The 21,335-nt window shown below is 44.0% G+C and overlaps 1 protein-coding gene and 1 pseudogene across 1 annotated transcript; one reads left to right on the top strand and one right to left on the bottom strand.

Moving 5' to 3' along the window:
- Positions 1-8,648: 8,648 nt before the first annotated feature.
- On the bottom strand, positions 8,649-9,682 carry LOC125512579 (uncharacterized). Its single transcript, XM_048677669.2, has one exon. It carries the CDS (start codon positions 9,601-9,603, stop codon positions 9,037-9,039), a length of 567 nt encoding a protein of 188 aa, XP_048533626.2. The 5' UTR covers positions 9,604-9,682; the 3' UTR covers positions 8,649-9,036.
- A 9,019-nt stretch (positions 9,683-18,701) lies between these two features.
- On the top strand, positions 18,702-20,411 carry LOC125512578 (uncharacterized; annotated as a pseudogene).
- The last annotated feature ends 924 nt before the right edge of the window (positions 20,412-21,335 follow it).

Raw genomic sequence — 21,335 nt, 5'->3', positions numbered from 1 at the left:
ATTCAGCACCCATGTTCTTCATGCTCTATCTTCTTCTCTATTGGACCACTGCCTCCTATTACTCGCAGATGATAGGGGGCCTCGGCGGCCTAGGGCATTCAAATTTGAAAATTTCTGGACCTCTATGCCAGGCTTCTTCGAGGTGGTGGAGAAGGCCTGGAATGAGCCATCAAACCACACCAAGCCATATCATGTGCTCCACCACAAGCTCAAAAAAACCGCCCTTCGCCCGTCGGAATGAAGTAGAGGCCTATTCTATAAGGGAAAGATCCACCTGCATGCTGCCCTGCTGGTGATCCTCCGGCTTGACCAAGCCCAAGAGGTGCGGACCCTTTCCGACGAGGAGAGAGACCTACGGACAAAGCTCAAGAGGAGGGTGGTTAGCCTTGCGGTAATTGAGAGGGCCCGCAAGAAACAATGCGAAAAAATGACCAACCTCAAGGAGGGTGACGCAAACACTAAATTTTTCCATCGACAGGTCAATGCTCGGAGATGGAAAAATCACATACATAGGCTAAAGCACAATCAAGGGTCGGTCACTGAGCATGAGATGAAAGAGGAGATTATTCATAGCCACTTCTCTAGCGTCATGGGGCAAGGGACCCCCAGTGCACTAGACCTCAACTGGGGGGAGCTAAATTTAGAGAAAATTGACTTGTCCACCTTGGACGACTGCATCACCGAGGAAGAGGTGACGGAGGCCATAAACGAGATGCCAAAGGATAAAGCGCCCGGGCCGGACGGGTTCAACGGCAGTTTTTTCAGTAAATGTTGGGGCACTATCAAAGGGGATGTGATGTGGGTGGTGCACCTCTTCCAGGCCTCCATGGAACCAACCTTCACTGGCTCAACTCGGCGAATGTGGTTTTGCTTCCCAAGAAGGATGGGGCGGAGGCCATTGCCGACTACAGACCGATTAGCCTCATAAACAGGATTGCAAAAATTATTGCAAAGATCCTAGCGATCCGACTACGACCTCACATGGATGTTTTAGTTTCCAATGCCCAGAGTGCCTTCATCAAGCGAAGGAGCATCCACGACAACTTCATGTATGTGCGGAATCTCGCACGCCGGCTACACAAAAGCAGGACTGCATCACTCCTCTTCAAACTTGACATCCGCAAGGCTTTTGATTCGGTGCGTTGGGAGTATATCCTCGATCTCCTGCGTAGGAGGGGTTTCCCATGCAAGTTCCGCAATTGGGTGGCTGCTCTCCTAAACTCATCATCATCCAGGATTCTCCTCAATGGGGTGCCCGGCCCCGCAATCTTCCACCGTTGCGGGTTCAGGCAAGTGGACCCCTTGTCACCTCTCCTATTTGTCATCTCTATCGACCTACTCCAACAACTTCTCGAATTGGCTACAAGAAAGGGGCTACTCCACAAGATCCGGGGTAGAGGCACTATCATGCGAACCTCCCTATATGCGGATGATGCTGCGGTATTCATGGCGCCCATTAAGAGAGACATTGACAACCTCGCCACCATCCTCAAAGGCTTTGGGGAGGTCTCAGGCCTCCAAACCAACTTCAACAAGAGCTCGTTCATCCCAATCAAATGTGCACACCTAAACCTCGAGCATATCACCCAAAGCTTGCCGGCGGTGAGGGCTTCTTTTCCGATGAGATACTTGGGGCTTCCACTCTCGGTGTGGCAACTCAAGAAAGTGGACTTTCAATTCCTAGAGGACAAGGCGGCGGCCAAGCTCATCCCATGGGAGGGTAACAACATTACCACCATCGGGCGCACCACACTTGTCAAATCTTCACTTGCCTCGCAAGTGGTCTATTACATCACACCGTTGATTGTCCCCCCGAGCATCCTACACAGCACAAACAAGATTGCGAGGGCATTCCTTTGGTCTGGCGCGGACAGGACGAATGGTGCCAAGTGCAAGGTCAACTGGGACATGGTCTGCCGACCTTTTGAGAGGGGAGGTCTCGGAGTACTGAACACAACTAAATTTGCAAGAGCCCTAAGACTGAGATGGCCTTGGTTCGAGTGGAAGGAACCAATGAGAATGTGGGTCAGCATGGGAAATCCTTGCGATGAGATGGACCTCAACCTCTTCTACGCATGCACAACAATCACGGTTGGTAATGGGGCGAGGACCCCCTTTTGGGAAGCTCCATGGGTTCAAGACCGGAAGCCTAAGGAAATCGCGCCTCTTATCTTCGAGGCATCCTCGAGGAAAAATTGGAAAGTCAAGGATGCGCTCCTCAATGATGCATGGATCTCCAAGATTAAGATCACGATAAGCTTCACCGTCGAGCACATTAGGCAGTTCATAAACCTTTGGACTCTCATCAATGGCTTTCATCTTGTGGAGCACGTCCAAGATGAAATCATCTGGAAGCACACTGAGAACAGGCAATACTCGTCGGCAAGCGCTTACTTGGCAGAATTCATGGGCTCCACACACTCTCTGATGCCACATGCGGTGTGGAAAGCCTGGACGCCGCCTAAAGTGAAGTTCTTCACGTGGTTGGCTATCCAAAGATAGGATTTGGACAGCTGACAGACTGGCAAAGCGTGGGTGGCCAAATTGCGACCTTTGCCCCCTATGCAAGCGTGTGCAAGAGTCCGACGCCCACCTCTTCTACAAATGTAGATTCACCATTCGCCTTTGGAATTTGGTCAATGAATGGCTACACCTTGAGCACCTTGACACTTCTACATGGCATCTTGAGCAATCTGCTAAAGATTGGTGGGTCAACCGCTCCAACATCTCCATGCCAAATTGCAAGGCCCCGGCTTCCCTTACCATGCTAATATCTTGGTCTATTTGGAATGAACAAAATGGGAGGGTCTTCCGCAACAAGTCCTCTCCGCCAACAATCTTGCTCAACAACATCAAGCTTGAAGCTAAACTCTAGGTCGCCGCGGGCGCAAAAAAGTTAGGGACCATCATTCCGGGAGAGTAAAATCCTTGTTGTTTGCGGGCCTGTAACAAAACATTCTTATCCTTCTTAATTAATATATGCTGCAAATCTTTTGCCCATTTCAAATATATATATATATATTCAAAATTAATCAAAACATATTAAAAATGGAACTTATTTGAAAGCCCTCGTCATAAAAAACACGAATATAAAGGAGATTTTAATTTGGATTTTTTATTCAAAAGATATGAAAGTTTGAAAATCGAAAGGCCCGCTCCCGCTCGAGTTGTCTCTAAAATCAGACATGTCGTGTGTATTATTGTCTGCTCCCTTCATTCCTTTATGCAAGGTGTATTATTTCGGTACAACAACCAAGTCACATAATTATGGACAAATTAGGATGAAATTACCCTTGTCAAATTCGTCGATTAGCGGCAAGTAAATCATTTAGGCTAGCAAAGGAAGAGATACACACAATCGGGAGAGAGATAGTTTTCTTTTCTTCTCTACAAGGAGAAATACATGCAATCAGCTAGGAGATACTTTCCTTTTTCTAGAGGGCAAAGAACAAAATTATGAGGAATTAGAACAAATGCATCTTACAGTGTGGAATTTTATCAAAAAACAAATGCACCTAATATAAAGAAATGAAGGAATTAAGCAGTGCCTCTAAAAGCAAAAATGTCATGTGTACTATTGTTTATTAAACAGTAATAATTCCTTAGTGACCCTACTTCGCTATTCCAGTGATGTAATCATTTGACTTCCTGTCAACTTTTGCCAAAAAAAGGTCTGCTAAAATGAGGATTGTAGATGTTCAAACTAGAGATTACTTTGACTAAGATACACTAAGTGGGGTGAGATAACAGTGTTTTGTGCAATTTGGTCTACCAGCAATACGTTTCGGAAATAGGCTTTCCCCCAACTTATAATAGATAAAGCAACAATACCCAAGGTAATAAAACAGAAGCACAAAGGACACCGTCCAGCGATGTAGAGAAGTTACATGGTGGTGGAGATATGACATGCAACCTTCCAAACACAATCGATCATGGCGCCAAGAGCTCCCCAATCTAACCCTTAGGCCTCATTTGGTACTGTTGTTTTCCCACCCTCAAGGGGCTTGGGGATTGGATGAGATTTGATGATCTCCTCCCTCCACCAAATCCCTTCAATTCCCCTAAAACCCCCACCCCCACAATCCCGCGTTTGGTACAACAATAGTGTAACACTATTTACAACAACAACATTTGGTATAGAACCACAGAATCAACAGCAGCACAACAACAAATTTCAAACATTAATAAGATGGTGCAAAACAAAAATCCAATATTTACAACTTAAACAACATCATAGCAAGAAAAACTTGCTAAAACTCATACACAACCTAAGCATCTTGCTATCAAATTGCAATACTGCAGAATATGAATATTATAGAAGAGTGCAAACATATCAGGAATGACACACACTTCATGAACAGAATAGCAGGTCCTCAAACAATTCCATCACAACTAGCTTTTTTTTGGGGGGGGGGGGGCTCTTTCCTTTGCTACTATTTGGTTTCTGGGGTGGCAAACAAGACACAAAATAACTCTGCAAGAAAGCAGCGATCTTGAGCACAAATGAATTTTTTTTCCAAAAATACTACTACAAGTGTAATGGACCATAGGAACTTTAATGTATATGTGAAGATTTTTTTTCTGGTTCCTTGGATGTTCTATGATTGCAACTAGCAAAGAAAATGTTTAGAAAATGCATAGTGATGAGGGAACATGACCATGACCGATATTGTTCTCTCCATATTTCAAAATTAGCCCAAGAAATCACGGAACAATGAAAAGAATTAGAGAGCTAACAAGCCATAGTAAATATAAGGCATACCAAACTTTGGCGTCTTAACGGGATCCCACGAAGGTGGCTGCTTGTCCACTGACTATAAACCAAGGCTGAGGTCCCTATAATCAGTTGGTCCAAGGGTTAAATTGGAAAGACCCATCATCATACAGACCATCGTATAGGACGAACTATGTACAACATGAACATAAAGATGGTATAAAACAAAAAAAATATGACATTCAACAGTAAGCTCGGTAGTGCACCTGCCATTCAGCATGTTACATTACTCAGACTACTTGGCAAGTAAAAAACATATCCACATCAGGAAAAAAAGTACTTTGTATAACATCATCAATCAAGGTATCTTCATACAAGGCTTAAAGGTAGTTTAGTGCCATCGCCTCCGACATATCTCTCTCACGTGCTGCTATTTGACATATACTACAATTTCAGTCCAGAGTGTGGGACTCAATAATCTCAGACATCAACTCCCATAAAAAATACCAATAAAAGGATGATTAATACATCCTGGTTTGTTGTCACAAAATGAATAAACTTTTTGCCACAACTTTCTGATGTTTTTACTTGAAAAAAGACAAGGACAAGCTAATGATCATGCTATATCACTAAGCAGAAACCTTGTTCAAAGTCCAAACTTTAGCTCCAAATACTTTTAGCCTTCTAGGAAAGGGAAGCAACAAAAGTATTACTCCAAATTGTCTGCACTATAAACTGAAGGGTGTGTGTGTGTCCCATCTCGTTATGTATCAGGACAATTATCTACAATAAAGGCATTGTTCTCCATTTACAATACAAAGATTGCCAATAGTCCATTAAGTGGTTTCCTTGTTCATTGATAAAAGTGAAGGGAAGACATTATCCCCTTTGTTCTGAACATGTCTAGTAGATTCTTTGGATTCCGAACAATTGAATAGGTTGTATCAATGCAAGCAAACAAATGAACAATCCTCCTGCATGTAAAGACATTATCCCCTTTATACAAAAAAATCCTTCTGCATGTAAAGGAATGCATCACCTCTCTAATCAAAGTTGTAAGTGGATCTTAGACTACAAACTGCAGACCAAATCTCACCCCAAGCAAGCATATTAGAAGAACTAAGATTATACAAGGCCATCAAAGAATCATATGGAACTCCAAATCATAAAGGAACACACCAATGGTTGGACCAACGAGTCAAACCCTAGACAGAGGGGAGGGGAGGGGTGAGGTGCAACCATTACATACTAGTAAAAATGCTAGGTTGCCGGATGGATCTGGACGTCGAAGACAACAAGGGGTTTAGGCTGCGTGGACGGTGGCTGATAACCCACAAGTATAGGGGATCACAATAGTTTTCAAGGGTAGAATATTCAACCCAAATTTATTGATTCAACACAAGGGGAGCCAAATAATATTCTCAAGTATTAACAGCTGAGTTGTCAATTCAACCACGCCTGAAAGACTTAATATCTGCAACAAAGTATTTAGTAGCAAAGTAATATGGAAGTAACGGTAATAGTGGCAAAAGTAACAGTAATAATTTTGTAGCAATTGTAACAGTGGCAACGGCAAAGTAACAAAGCAAAGATCAATATGAACGAGCTCGTAGGCAATGGATCAATGATGGTTAATTATGTCGGATGGCATTCATCATGCAACAGTTATAACCTAGGGTGACATAGAACTAGCTCCAATTCATCAATATAATGTAGGCATGTATTCCGAATGTAGTCATACGTGCTTATGGAAAAGACTTGCACGACATCTTTTGTCCTACCCTCCCGTGGCAGCGGGGTCCTATTGGAAACTAAGGGATATTTAGACCTCCTTTTAATAGAGTACCGGACCAAAGCATTAGCACTTAGTGAATACATGAACCCCTCAAACTACGGTCATCACTGGGAAGTGTCCCGACTATTGTCACTCCAGGGTTGCCGGATCATAACACATAGTAGGTGACTATAACTTGCAAGATAGGATCAAGAAGACAAATATATTCATGAAAACATAATGGGTTCAGTCTAAGATCATGGCACTCGGGCCTTGGTGACAAGCATTAGGCATAGCAAAGTTATAGAAACATCAATCTTAGAACATAGTGGATACTAGGGATCAAACTCTAACAAAACTAACTTGATTACATGGTAAATCTCATCCAACCCATCACCATCCAGCAAGTCTATGATGGAATTACTCACGCACGGTGCTAAGCATCATGAAATTGGTGATGGAGGAAAGTTGGTGATGATGATGGCAACGATTTCCCCTCTCCGGAGCCCCAAACGGACTCCAGATTTGGTCTCCCGATGAAGAACAGGGGGTGACGGCGATTCCGTATCGTAAAACGTGATGAATCCTTCTCTCTGATTTTTTTCTCCCCGAACATGAATATATGGAGTTGGAGTTGAGGTCGGTGGAGCCTCGTGGGACCCACAAGGACATAGGGCGTGCCCTAGGGGGGTGGGCGCGCCCTCCATCCTTGTGGACAGGGTGTGGGTCCCCTTCGGTTGATTCTTTCGCCAATATTTTTATTTATTCCAAAATAATCTCCGTGAAGTTTCTGGTCATTCCGAGAACTTTTATTTCTGCACAAAAATAACACCATGGCAATTCTGCTGAAAACAGCGTCAGTCCGGATTAGTTCCATCCAAATCAATCAAATTAGAGTCAAAAAAGGGCAAAAGAGTTTGGAAAAGTAGATACAATGGAGACGTATCAGTGGCGGCAATAGAATGGACGGTGACAGCGGCAAGAGCCAAGAGGCCTCTGGATCCGAGGCAGGATTGGTTTGGCTCGGCTTGGACGGAGTCGATGAAGAAGGTGAACTGGCGGCGAATTGTTGGACAGAGGGCGGAGGGCGGCGGAGGATGGAGGAGGAGGCGCCGTCACGATCGGGGGACAAATTTTGCGAGGAATAGCTCGCGTCTCCTCTCACACGGGTGTTGAGGGGTTCAGCATGTAATTTTGGGGATGTGCCAGTCCAATACCGGGGTACTGAATGGGCACAGGGGGAATTTCAGGGATTTCTATACCAGCCGGTAAAAAACTCTTTAAAACGTGGAAATACTCCAATGCCGAGCGCGACCTTAGTTAGCGACCGCCACTATTGCATAAAAACCAATAATTCAAATAACAACTCAGTAGCCTCACACAAAGGAATTCTCTTGATAAGAAGTTTGTTACCGGAATCCAAAAGGTCGAAGCAGCTGCGCAAAACCAAGCCATAGGAGGCAATGACGGGCGGCTGGAGTTGGGCGGTGATGGTGGCGGCAATGGGGGCGAGGAGGGGGGGGGGCGACGGCCTGGATGCGGCGCAAGGGGAGGCGGAAATTGGGGTGGATTGGCCGCGGGGTGGCTCATGGCGGCCGGCAGGATGGCGGTGGTGGCGTGGGATGGCCGGAATAGGTGGCGGGTCATTTTTTCATTCAAACCCTCGGAGAATGGGTGGTTGGGGTTCCTGTGTGGTTTAGAAAAATATATTCTAAACGCTCTGAGTTATGGTTTGCCTGTGCTTCGAAACATTTGGCGGCTGTGTCTAAACTTTGGAGCGAGAGATGCTAAGGAAAAAGATTCTAGAGTCGAGTATAGAATTGTGTACTACCAAGGTTTCGATATCATCTGGCTGTGAGTTGAATGACCAAACGAGTCCGCTCATATAAGTTACTCCCTCTATACGTCTCTCATGGAGTAGAAGTTATCGTACTCCACTTCAAGATGCTCCTTGGTGGTCGCTCTCCGAAGCAACGTCGCTTGAATACAAGACACATCACTCCTCAAACACGTTTCGAGCAAGCAAGACGACACTAGTTTCTACGACTCCGAGTTAAAGAGCAAGTATTCTTCAAGGGGACATTGTTCCCGAAAAGGTTGTGTATCCACATTCCCAAAGCAAGCTCCGCCTAAAATGAAAAGTGTTGCATCGATATGTACTAATCTAAACGATCTTATATTTCTTTTTATAGGGAGTACTCATGAAAATTGTCAGAAAAAAAAAAGTTAACCCGGGAAAATTAATAACCTGAAGAAGAGGGAGTTGCGTCACGGGCATGAAAGGAGAGGGGCAAATTTTGAAGCACGTCCTCTGCCTTTGAAGGCGGCTACACCGACTACAGGTGGCCATGCTCACCGACGAATATTGATTCGGATTAAATAACATCCTTTCAAAAATGCTAATGAATAAATTATCCAAACATGGATCACGAAGTTGTCATCATCCAGCATCATGATCTTCTGCTCCCTCGCCCCTTTTTCTACCTAGTCCGGTAGCCGTGACGACACATTTTTACCCGCAGGTCTCGCGAGGACTGCCCGGCTAGTTCTACGACTGCGCAGCCGTCCAAGAAGAATCAGAAACAGAAGCCGCCGCCGACGACGACGCGGCCGCGTCCGGGAAGTTGAGTCTGGCGCGGTGGCCACGGAACTCGAGCGCCGCGAGATCGTAGGCGCGGGCGGCATCCACGGCGGTGTCGAAGGTGCCGAGCCACTGGCGCACGGCGCGGTGCGGGTCGCGGATCTCCGCCGCCCACTTCCCCCACGACCGCTGCCTCACGCCCCCGAACTTGCTCCGGCTCCTCCTCCGTGTGATCTTCCCCACGCCGCCGTCCTTCACGAAGCTCGCGGCGGAGCACTCTTCGCCCCCGCTGCTCGAGTCGGCCGTCGCCGCCGCAGCGACGAACATGCAGCCGATGCACCCGTCCACGCCGCAGCTGGCGCACGCAGGAACTGCAGCGGCAAAGTGCGGCGTGGACGATGGCTCGAGGTGCAGCGTGGGGACGACGGCGTCTCCGTTTACAACGGAGATGAGGGCGCGGAGGAAGAGGGAGTCCTCCAGCTCGGAGTTCGGGAGCTGGAAGCCCCTGCCGCCGCGCTCCAGCCTCGGCGCCATGACGGGCGTCGCGATAAAGTTTTGCTTCTCCTCGGAGAACGATGGAGAACGATGGAGTTGAGTTCTCGTGCTCTGGTGACTGGTGTTTGAGGGTTGTTTGGTGGTGCGGTACCTTTTATAGGAGTAGCTAGCTCTAGGACGTGCATGTCGACGCGTATTTGAAACGGCGATCACGTTCTTATCGTGGGAACGGGCGAGTGAGTGAGGAAATGCCTTGCATGGGTTGATTAGGCACTGCTTGCTGACGCCTGGTTATGACGATATTTGAGCTGTTCACACAATCATGTTTTAAAATAGATAGATTTTACCTACGTACTATCAAATTGTATACTACTCCCCCGTCCCATAATATAAGAACGTTCTTGACAGTACTGCCTACTGGTACTATCAGACTTTTGGCGAATCTTCTAAAGCCAAACTGTATACCTTAGTACATATCAATCTTTTTTGTGAATCTTCTGAAATCCAATTGTATACTGCTATTTTACCAGCAAAAAAAAACAAATTCTATACTTTAGTACATTTTTAGTCACCATTTTATCCGGTGAATTTATCTTTCGAGGTGCATTTTACTAGATTTACATCCTAAGATCCTCGATTTCGTCAGATTTTCAAATTACTGGGTGAGAATGCAATGGGCAACTCATGTGCCCTTAAACAATGTCGATCCTTGTCTGTTGTTTTGTTTGGTGGATTTGTAGCACTTTTTCGTTGATTTTTTAAGCAGTGTTAGTATGTTTTCGTCCCGTAGAAGGTGTGTCGAGTGCGGGCACCTCCATTAGGTCTGCTGCTAATGCTCCAACTTGCCTCCGTGTTTTACCCTCCCCTCCTTCGTATCTCTGTAGATGATGTATTTTCTTTAGTAGGGTTTGGTCTGGTTAATAAAAATGTGCCCTTAAGCTTTCTTTCTTAAACGTCTCTTACTCTTTGTCATGTCACATGTGGACACAAATGTGCTGATGGTATCTTCATTTCGCTAGTTAATGGTCACAAAAATCATTTTAACCAGGGATAATTTGTAGAGAAGTGGTTGGAAATGTAGCAAATGTTGTGTGTTTTATGGACCAGACCAAAGCATTGATCACTTATGTTTCCAATGCTCTCTTGCTAGATTGGTGTGGAGTTTTTTTAGAATGTGTCTTTGATTTAAGAACTATTACCGATAGTTTAAATATATGATTTGGTGTTTTGATTTTTTTTTCTACAAAAGATAGCAAAAAATGTTATAGTTGGTGTCTCCGCCATCTTCTGGACCATTTGGAGATGCATAAATGATATTGTTTTCGATAGAAAATGGTTAGTGATCCAATTATTCTCCCCGCACAGATATGTCATTGGATTACCAATTAAGCATTTTTGCAGATAAGTGAGGAAAATGGAAAAGTGTTGATGCTGGGGGCAAGAATTATAGAACAAGTGGCAAGTGAGGTGTATCGACATCACAAGGGTGGCGTCCATGAGTGCTCAGGATTAGTGGCTAAAGCTCATCTTTGATTGTGACTTCACCTGTTGGTGCAACTTGTTCTCTCTAACGACTTTCCCTGGATGCATCAGTTCACTGGCGTTTCTTGTTCCATGTTTGAGTTTAGTCTAGTTTGATCACTTTCCAAAGTCTGGTTCTTAGTTTATCTCTTAAGATTTGTAAAATGTTGTGTGCTCGAGTCTATCTCTATCTGCATGTTCAGTTGTCCGCTCTTAGGTCTCGTTCTTTTGGTAGTGTTGTTGATGAATGTTGCAAGGTTGGTGGTGCTTGTTAAGGGTAGTTTCCAAAGTGAACCAAATGGTTTCTTTAACAGAAATCAGAGAGGGAGGCCTCTCTTTTATTCAGTATTAATGTGGACACAAATCATGTTCAGTTTGGAAGGGAAAAAGGAGCGAAGTTGAAAATGTGCAATGCACATGGATGTTGCGTCATAGCAAATGCAAACCAACTTAAAACAGGCCCCAACTTGTAATAGTCACCAAATTTTATAATCAATTATATGTAAGGATTCCGCATCATGAGTTTATGTACTGTGTATGCGAAAATAGAAAAAAATGGCACATAATTTTACATTGAGAAAAAGCCAGTGGGAAAATTACAAAAAATTGGCGTAGCAAAATATGTTTGACGATATGTGGCGATTTCAACCACTCCAAGTATATTTAGGCAATTAATCTTTTAATTACAAACTTTATACTTTTACTGGAAATCTATGAATAATTTTTTTGGTTGTGATTTATTTGACAATCTTTGCGACATGATATCCTTGATTTTATCGGATTTTAGAACTTATTTGGGTAGAATGCGATATGCGGACCTCATATTTCAGGTTGCAACAAGCACTCCCTCCAGCTCTCTTTCAAATACATCTTTTCCTCCTAATCTCATAAATGGTCGAGTGGATAACATGGCAATGTTCGGCATGGGAGAATCATCCTAAAGCGGTGAACTTGTCGGTGGAAGGTTGGCCCCGATTTGTAAGATGGGCTATGGACCTCGTATCCCACGTCTACCATAATGTATCACAAAAATTAAATATATTGAAAGCTTTTTGTATTTGTTGAAGAATATGCCCATAAAAGGGTTTGCCCGCATCATTAGGTTCTTGTTGGATTAATAATTTGTGCTCGTTCACGAAGAGCTACAATGATATGTTAGCAAGTTGTCGGTATTTTTTATTTGCTTTGTACTTCAAACCTAGTCAGTACATCAACTACATTAATAAGTAGCAAATGTGGACAATCACATGCTTATTAGGGCATCTCCAATAGCAACCCGTAAAAGAACACGGACACGGGAGGACGCCATCTAATGCTAGCCGCATACATTTTTACAACATCTCGAACCAACCGGACGAAATTCATGCAAACACAACTAGATTTCATATAAAAATGATGGATTTTCATATAAACACGACGGATTTTCTTACATTTATATCAACTAAGCGGTGCTAGTCTGCCTCTGGAGGTATAATAATACCTAATCTAAATGGCCGATGGCAGATCCCTTTGTCTTCCTCATATCCGGCAGCCCGATCACCGGACTACCAAGAGCCCCGGAGGTATATGTTTCAGCGCAAAGGACGACTCACTTCCCCACCGCTCATTGGAGTGGAACCCCGGACTGATGCTTCAGTGGGAGGGGAAGGCGGCGCCTACGATTCCACGAAGCTCATGTGGGATCGATTGAGGTCCACACAAGATAAGAACCAGGCAAGACACCGGTTGTGTACGTCGGCATCGCCTCGGTGGTGGGCCTTCATGGGACCCAAGCGGCAGCAGCCTCCTGTGTTCTACTTCTCCTTGATGATGGCGGCGGACATGGAGGCTTTGGCGATCGACTCATCGCTCTCCACGCACCCGGCTTTTGACTCTACCTACATGGCACGGTCCCAGGCGCTGGAGGTGCGGTTGCAGACACGGGGGGCACAGCATGACGCGGCGTCGTCAAGGTAGCGACGACGCCCGTGCCGCCGTGGAGCAACTCGCCACTCCCCATCGAGCTGACCTGGAGCGGCGAGTTGTTGTACCACGCGCCGGCCTTGGGCGGCTACTGGCTCCGTCGGGCTAGGCGAGGGAGGTGGAGCTGCAAGCTGCCTCACTCGTATCCAGCTAGCTCGGCGGGCCACCCTGCCGTCTTGTATGCCGGAGAACTGCTCTTCGGAGGGCATCAGAAGAGTGGTGAAGGAGGAGATGGGGAGCGGCGGAGGAGGCTGCGTCCGCCCTGAGCCGTCTTCAATGCGGAGCGGCGCTCTACAGCGGCATGAATGTGGGCAGCTGGCGCTGGACGGCATGCACGCGTGGGAGAGAGGGGTTGGTGGTGGGCAGAGCTGTCAGAAGCGGGCTTGGGGTCGGTCCAAACTCCCGCAAAGCTTCCTCGCTTTTGTCTTCAGTTGACGGGAGAAATCACGTCCAAACCGCCCCGCGGACCAATATAGGTCGGCGTTGGATGACTTCCGCGGTGCGAACAGCATGGTCCGAACGGTTACAAAAGGTTTGAGGGTCGGCATTAAGATGCCCTTATACGATCTATTTATTTCTTATTTTAAAAGGCTGCAATAAATCTGATCATATTCCTTTTTTTGCGAATAAAATCTGTTCATATTCGCATTAGCAACGTTTCGTGTCGTGCACTTTAGCAACGAATAACAATGGCATCTCCAACGGCGTCAAGATAGTATGTGGCAAAGCTGTATGATGTCGCGCTCTCAGCGGGAGTGAACAGTGACTACGTGACTTTGACCAACTTCACAAATGATGCATTAGGAAAGTCAGCGCTCCCACCGTCACCCGGGTGTGAAAAGCGAACCAATAAAGTAACGGTTGTGTCGGCGTACATCGTCCTTTGCAAATGTCAACGCCGGCCGGTCAGGCTGGCCCATCCTCGCAAGTCGTGGGTGTGTTGGCGTACCACACCTTTCGAAAGTTGGTTTTAGGCTTTCAGGCCGGCTCGTGTTCAACGATTCTGATCGCTCGTTTGAGCCGTCAGAGAGCTACCTCCAAAAAAAAAGACTAACTAGCGGTACACCTGCAAGGGCCTCCCAACGGGCACACGGGGGCTCGTCGCCTGGCTAATTATTTTTATATAATACGTTTTTTAATTAATTTTATATAATACGTCTTTTAATTAATTTTCAAAAATATTACACCAATTCTTTTTTCAAAAATAATACACTAGTTGGTTCACTGTAGACCGATTAGTACCCAGTCGGCTAACAGGTGGACGATTGGGCTCCTGTCCATTCCTGTCGGCTAACTGGCCGACTAGAACTAATTGGCTTATAGTATCAACTCAAAAGAAAAATTGGGTTACAGTAGATTGACTGAAACTAATTGGCTTCCTATAAGTTGATAGATGCATGTCTCATTTTCTCAGACCTAAGTTTCTTATTTCTGGACACTAAGATGAGTAAGCATTGTAGTGTAGTCTCGTACTCTCGCCAAGATATGTCCAAATCCTGATATCTTGGCGAGAGTACAAAACTACACTACACTGCTTACCCACCTTAGTGCCCAGAAACAAGAAACTTAGGCTTGAGAAAATAAGGCATGCAACTATCAACTTATATTAAGTCAATTAGTTCTAGTCGGCCTACTGTAAGCCAATTAATTCCAATCGGCCAACAGTTAGCCGACAGAAGTGCAGAAGCCCAATCAGCCTGCTGTTAGCCGACAAGGTACTAATCGACCTGCTGTAAGAGCCGATTATGTATTATTTAAAAAAAAATTTCGACGTATTATTTCTAAAAATTAATTTAAAATGTATTATTTAAAAAAATATCCGTCGCGTGCCCAGCCACAGCCACAAGTGGCGCACGTGCCCGCGGAACAAAGGTTTTTTTTCTGCATGTGTTTTTGTCTTTTTTTTCTGCTTTTCGTATTTCGTTTGTTTTTACCTATGTTTTTTTGAAGAAGAAAATGCAGTATATTTTTGTTTTGTTTTCGTTTTAGATATACAATTTTATTTTGAGACAAAAATATACAAATAAAAGTAATAAAATGAAAAGGAAAAGATGTGCTATGGAGCCAGTGCTCCTCCCTCGTGCTGGGTTGGCCCATTTATGACATACTGTAGGCGACAATGTGTGATGTATCGCAGCAAGCGACACATAGCCGCACCCGTTTGAGCACACCAAGCAGTTTCCTCCGACAGAACCAACCTGCGTTCAAGTTCTAGATCTAATACTGGTGTTCATATTTCTGGATTTATTTCATGCCTTCTTGCGATGCGCGTTTAGTAAAAGGAGGCGTTCTCGTCGACTATAAAGACATTTCTGGCGACTTCGTCAATCTTCAGATGATGTGCTGACTCAGTCTCTCAGATGTGCTCATAAAGAAAGTGGGGGTGTGTGCACATGTTCATAGAGGTGATTGTATGTGTGTGTGTATGACAATATGAGCGTCTACGTATATACTGTGTTCAAAAGAAACTTCATGCGACATAGGCTAAACTGGTCAAAAAATCATGTAATCCTTTTTCAGCACTACAAATCAAAGTCGACTCTTACACTACCAGCTAAGAGTATATGAGCCCATTAGAAATTTGAAATTTAGCTCATCCCGGAGATTTCGGGATGGCCAAAATAATGAATTTGCAGAGGTAGGAAGTTTCTACTCGCCGGTGAGAGCTCCTATTGGATGCCCACATGCATCCAACAGTAGAGTTTTAGCTCAAGGGCGGCAAACAGCCATCCCGATCGCAGAGTCGAATGTTAAACTTCACAAAAATAAAAAAAATGGGGTGTGCCGAGTCGAATCTTGACCTCGGGCTACAAAGCACCATTGATAGCCACTCGAGCGGACAACTTTGGCCAGTTAAAACGCAGTGCTAATGTTTAAGTACTAGCTACCATGGGAGATCCGCTCCCCCCCCCCCCCCCCCCCCACACAAAAAAAATGACATTTCTTGGAAAATTCGTGAACAAATTTTATTTAAAATGCGCATAATGTTTGAAAGTGTGATTTTTTTCAAAATTTGAACAAAACCTTTAAAAAAGGATAAGTTCTAAAAAAGTAAACAAAAATAGGAAAACATGAACAATTTTTTGTGTGCACTGAACAATTTTAAATATATATACTTAAAAGTTTTGTAATATACTATGAACAAGTTAAAATACACAATGAACATTTTTGTGATACACTGTACAATTTTTAAATACATGTTGAACATTTTTGTGATATAGGCCGAACAATTCTCAAATACACAATGAACATCTTTTTAAGATACCCTGAACATGTTATTAATATATGGCAAACATTTTCTTAAACATACGACGAACATATTTTTAATACATGGTGAACTTTTTGTACAATACACAAAATAGAAGAAAAGGAAAGAAATAAACTGAAAACCAATAAAACCGGAAGCAAGTACCATAAGAAAAATTCAAAGAAAAGAAAGATAAAAACCATATGTGAATGAAAACAATTATTGAAGAAAAACAGAAAAAAGAAAATAAAAAGGAAAAGCCAAAAAACCTCCCCCCCCCCAAATATTTTAAATTTCTAAATTTAAATTTAAATCTATACCTAGTAAAACTAAAACTAATACTAATACCTTACTAATACTAATACTAATACTATAGTATACTATACTGTACTAATACTAATACTAATACAATACTAATACTAATTACTAATTACTAATTACTGGTCACTGTACTAATACTAATACTATACTAATACAAATACAAATACTGATACTAATACTAATACTAATACTATATAATAGTAATAGTAGTAATAATCATATAATAGTAATAATAATTATTATTATAATATAACTATATAATTATAATTTTTTTAATAATAAAGCAAGGTGCGTTTCGCCAAGTTTTTCATCCGTTCATCGCTGAAAAGATTATTTTTTTTATCCGAGATGGTACTAAATTCTTATGCGTTTGTCTGCTAGAAAAAGAATTATCATACGTGGGCTGCATGGTGTGGCCCAACGAAGTCAGCCCACTTATTTTTCTGCCAGGCACATGGGAAAATTCTATTTTCCGCACTGGACGACAAAGAGTCGAAATTTCGTAGAGGACAACCAATAATGGGCTGGCCGATTTTTCTTTTTTTCTGTGTTTTACTTCTATTTTTATTCTCCTTTCCTTATCTCATTTTTCATTTCCAAGTTTATTTTTCTTTTATAATTTATTTGATAAACTAAAAGTTCTCAAAAAAAGTTCAAAAGTAGAAAAAACAAGTTTTGGAAAATGGTAAGAATTCCAATTTTTTTGCTATTTTGAAAATTATTTAGAACTTGCAAAAAGTTTCCCATTTTTTCAAAAAAATTTATTGTTTTTAAAACTTGTTCGAGATTTCTAAAAATAAAATGTCATTTAAAAAAATTCGAAAAATATTCTTGTTTTAGTGAAATTTTTTTAATTAAAAATAATGTTCATGTATAAAATATACATATTTTATAAATATCTTATGAATTTTCAACAGATGTTCCCATTTTAGAAAGATGTTCACAAATTCAAATAATGTTCATGTTTTTATAAAATAGTTGGTGTTTTCCGAAAATGTTTGTGAATTTTAAAAGATGTTCTCTTTAATATTTTGTTCGCGTTTTTTCAAAAGTGTACATAATTTTTAAAAAGTTGTTCAGGATTTTTTTTCAGGTTTCCTAAAATATTCAGAAAATTCATACCTTAAAATCCCCTCGGTTGAAGGGATTGAAAGGAAGAGTAGATTGAATAACTCATGGGCCTTCTCTGGCATTTGATGGCGTAACAAAACTCTTAAATACCCTCAATCATTGCATGGAAAAATAGTGGATTGATTCCTTCACACGGCAAAACCGGAAAGCTAAATGTTCCATTTTTGTGTGCACACGGGATTTTGCTTGCACATATAATTGTCACTGACTTTAAATGCATACTATTTTATCTCCCGTTGCAATGCATGGGAGCAAGGTGCGTTTCTCTGATTCTTTGATCCGTTCATCCATGTAATTATTTTTTATTTTTCTCTACTATTAAAGGTGATACTATAATTGTTTTTGAGGCATTTCAAAGGTGATACTATGATAAAACTGCATAGGGTACACTGGGCCAGATACACAGCACTGTGCAGGCCCAGTAGGGATTCTGGGCCAAGGGCCGTGTCGATGTGCGTGTGCTTGAATTAAAGCAGAAAAAAAAGGGTGGATGGACACGCTGCAGACCAGCTCGGCTAGACTAGCGGATGTGAATAAGCACGGCACCGGGTGGAATCGACACTAGTCTAAGTTACTACTTTTATAATGCAAAATAACATAATAATAGTATTATAGATTGCTTTATTTATTAACTTTTAGACTCATCTTGTCTTGGAAAGCATTATGTTATAGTAACATATTATGTTACCATCTCTTATTAATTTACTTTTCAGATAAGCAGAATTTTTTCGAAGTGCGCTCCGTTGTCCGCGGGTGCGAGCCAGCCACGTACTATCAAAGATTACCCAAAATCGCGGGCGAAATCTAAGGTATCGCGGATCTGAAACCGCCGCACGATTTGCATGGCTCAGTCAATAGCGGGAGATCGGGCGATTGCGACATTCTTTCCTTAATCGCCGCGGCAAAAATCTCGGCCGCGATTCCCTCTCGCCCGTGGTTTCAGATCGCTATTCCATTCGCCGTGCCGGTGGAGGCTCATCATGGCCAGGATACGGACGGGTCGATCCCTGCGCCGGCGGCGGCGGTCATCCCCCAGCGACGACCGGATGAGTGCCCTCCCCGACGACCTCCTGCTCCTCGTCCTGCGCCGTCTCGACGCCCGCTCGGCGCTCGGCACCGCGCTGCTGTCGACGCGCTGGGCCCGTCTCCACCGCGAGCTCCCCGTCCTCGACTTCCGGGTCGGCAGCATGCTCCCGCCGCGCTACCACAGACTGGTCCTTCTCCTTGACGACATGGACATAAAGGGAGCTTATCTTCGGTTCAAAAGAAGGTGCGAGCTCATGCCAAAAGTCAGGAGGTACGAGCGCGGTGCCATGCGCGCACTAAGCCGCTCCGTCGAGAGCTTCTTGGACGACGAGGTCGTCCGAGGAGTTCGCCGTAGCGTGAGCAGGCTGAGGCTCGAGTTCTTCATCAACCACAACCCCGGCTGCATGAACAGGCTGATCGCCAAGTCCATCGACGATTGGGGGGTCAGCGACCTGGAGGCTGTCGCCAAGCCGATCTACTTCGAAGATTCCATCCACACCTTCCCCAGCCACGGCCTCTGCCACGATCCTCGCGCGTCGTGCCTGCGGAGCCTCAAGCTTGTAGGCTGCGCGCTCCCGCCGCTGCACGAGTTCAGCGCGCTCACCATGCTCGTCCTGCAAGACATTACGGGTTCGACGTCCAAGGCCGCCTACGAGGGCGTCTTCACCATGTGCTCTCAGCTGCAGGTGCTGCAACTCAAGTCCTGCGATTGCCGCTGGGAGGACAGGGACCTGGTGGTGGACGCCCCCAGCTCGCACATCAGGGAGCTCGTCTTTGACAAGTGCACGTTGGGACGGGTGCTGATGAGGGCTCTTCCTAACCTCGAGAGCCTAGCCTCCCGGGACACCGATGCCATGCTACAATTCGATCAGTCCACCTCGTTTCCCAGCCTCAGGCAATGCAACCACACCACTAGCGTCGGTCTCTTTCGCACACGAATGGGACGGCCGCGTGAATACATTGGGCACCAGCGTGAGCTTGGCTCATTCCTTGGCGCACGCCGTACATAACCAACCTCATCCTCCGGTTCACCGGACCAAGACGATGGGTCGTGCCGTCACCGTCTGGCTCCTCGTCGCCCTTGCTGCCCAAGCTGAGGAAACTGCTCGCCGCCGACGTGCCTTCCTCCTGGGACGTCTCGTGGCCCCCTCTCCTCCTCGAGATGGCGCCATCCCTCGAGACCCTTCACATCCACATCGCCCCTTGCAACAAGAGAGCCGAGCGTGCCATACCCTGGGAGCCCACCGAGCTTCGGCGGCGTCACTTGAAGGAGCTCGTGGTGGCTGGTTTTCAGGGGACGAAGAGGCAGATTTGCTTTGTGAAGTTTGTCGTGGGAGTGTCGACGTCGTTGCGCCGTGTAGCCTTGTTCAGGAATGGGCGTGCTGAGGACAAGGGGCACTGGGACTGGGAGATGGTAACGGAGCAGCACTCATGGACCAACAGGCAGAAGAACGCTACGCAGAAGAAGATTATGGATGGGGTTTCTTTCTCCCGCCGTCCTGCGCAATTTGTGTTTGGCTGATCCCTTCCTATAGTTTTTTTGGATCAGTCTTCTATTTCATTCAACGTATTTTGTAATCTTGGCCAATCCGCTGGTGGTGCTCTGCACTTGTAGCGATGATATTGTTATCTCTATATATAGGGAAAAAAATTATATGAGACCAGGTCCCATCCTGATGGATGACACGTGACATTCACAAATCATAAAGCATTTAACCTCTCCCCCCTGATTTCAAGTGGGTCTCACATTCTAGCCCGTGAGACCCGGTCTCATATAATTCTTTTCCCTATATATACTACTTAAAAAAAGTAAGGTTATCATTTCACCTCTCTTTCGTCTAACCTTCCTTATATATGTCCCACTCTTTTCTTCTTCTTTTTGAGTTTTTTCTCTCATCTTTGATTTTTTTTCTCCCATCCATTCTTCCTAAAATCGAATCAATTGTCTCATGTTTTATTAACTTATGAAAAACACATTTTGTTTGGTAAGTAATTAAATTCTTACCAAAAAAGTGCTTAACAATAAAATCACCGGTAAATCATGACGATTGCATACAAAAACTTGATAAGATTTTATAGCGCATCAATATAATAATAGACGCGCAGTCACGAGCTAATCTGTTAGAATGTTTATATTCCTGTTGCAATGCACGGACAATTGTCTAGTTAGACTAAAAAAAGATAATATTGGTATCATATTCATGAAAAATACATTGGTCGGGCGATAATATATCTCAGACGTGTAGAAAATAAAAACATGTAGAGCTCCTCTGGTTATATTTTCTACCATCAATCTTATGTGCTTTCACCTCTCTCTCTCTCTCTCCCTGATTTTATTTTTTCTTTTCGACCTCTGATTCTTCTATCGGTTTTCTCTGAAAATCGTATCAATTGCCTCAGCTCTTATTGACTTATCAAATATATTTTTCTTTGGTAACCAAGAATAAATGCTTACCAAGTAAGGGTTATCAAATAAAATTCTACTTTTGCACAATCACACTAATATGGCTCGGTATATCACGGCTACCAGACTAGAATATTTATCCACTAGTTGCAAGTTGCA

The sequence above is a fragment of the Triticum urartu genome, chromosome 6A (genome assembly GCF_056163025.1).
Source record: "Triticum urartu cultivar PI428250 chromosome 6A, HENAU_Tu73, whole genome shotgun sequence".
Taxonomy (NCBI): Eukaryota; Viridiplantae; Streptophyta; class Magnoliopsida; order Poales; family Poaceae; genus Triticum; species Triticum urartu.
The sequence above is the reverse complement of the archived record's forward strand: the minus strand, read 5'-3'. Positions and strand labels throughout refer to the sequence as shown.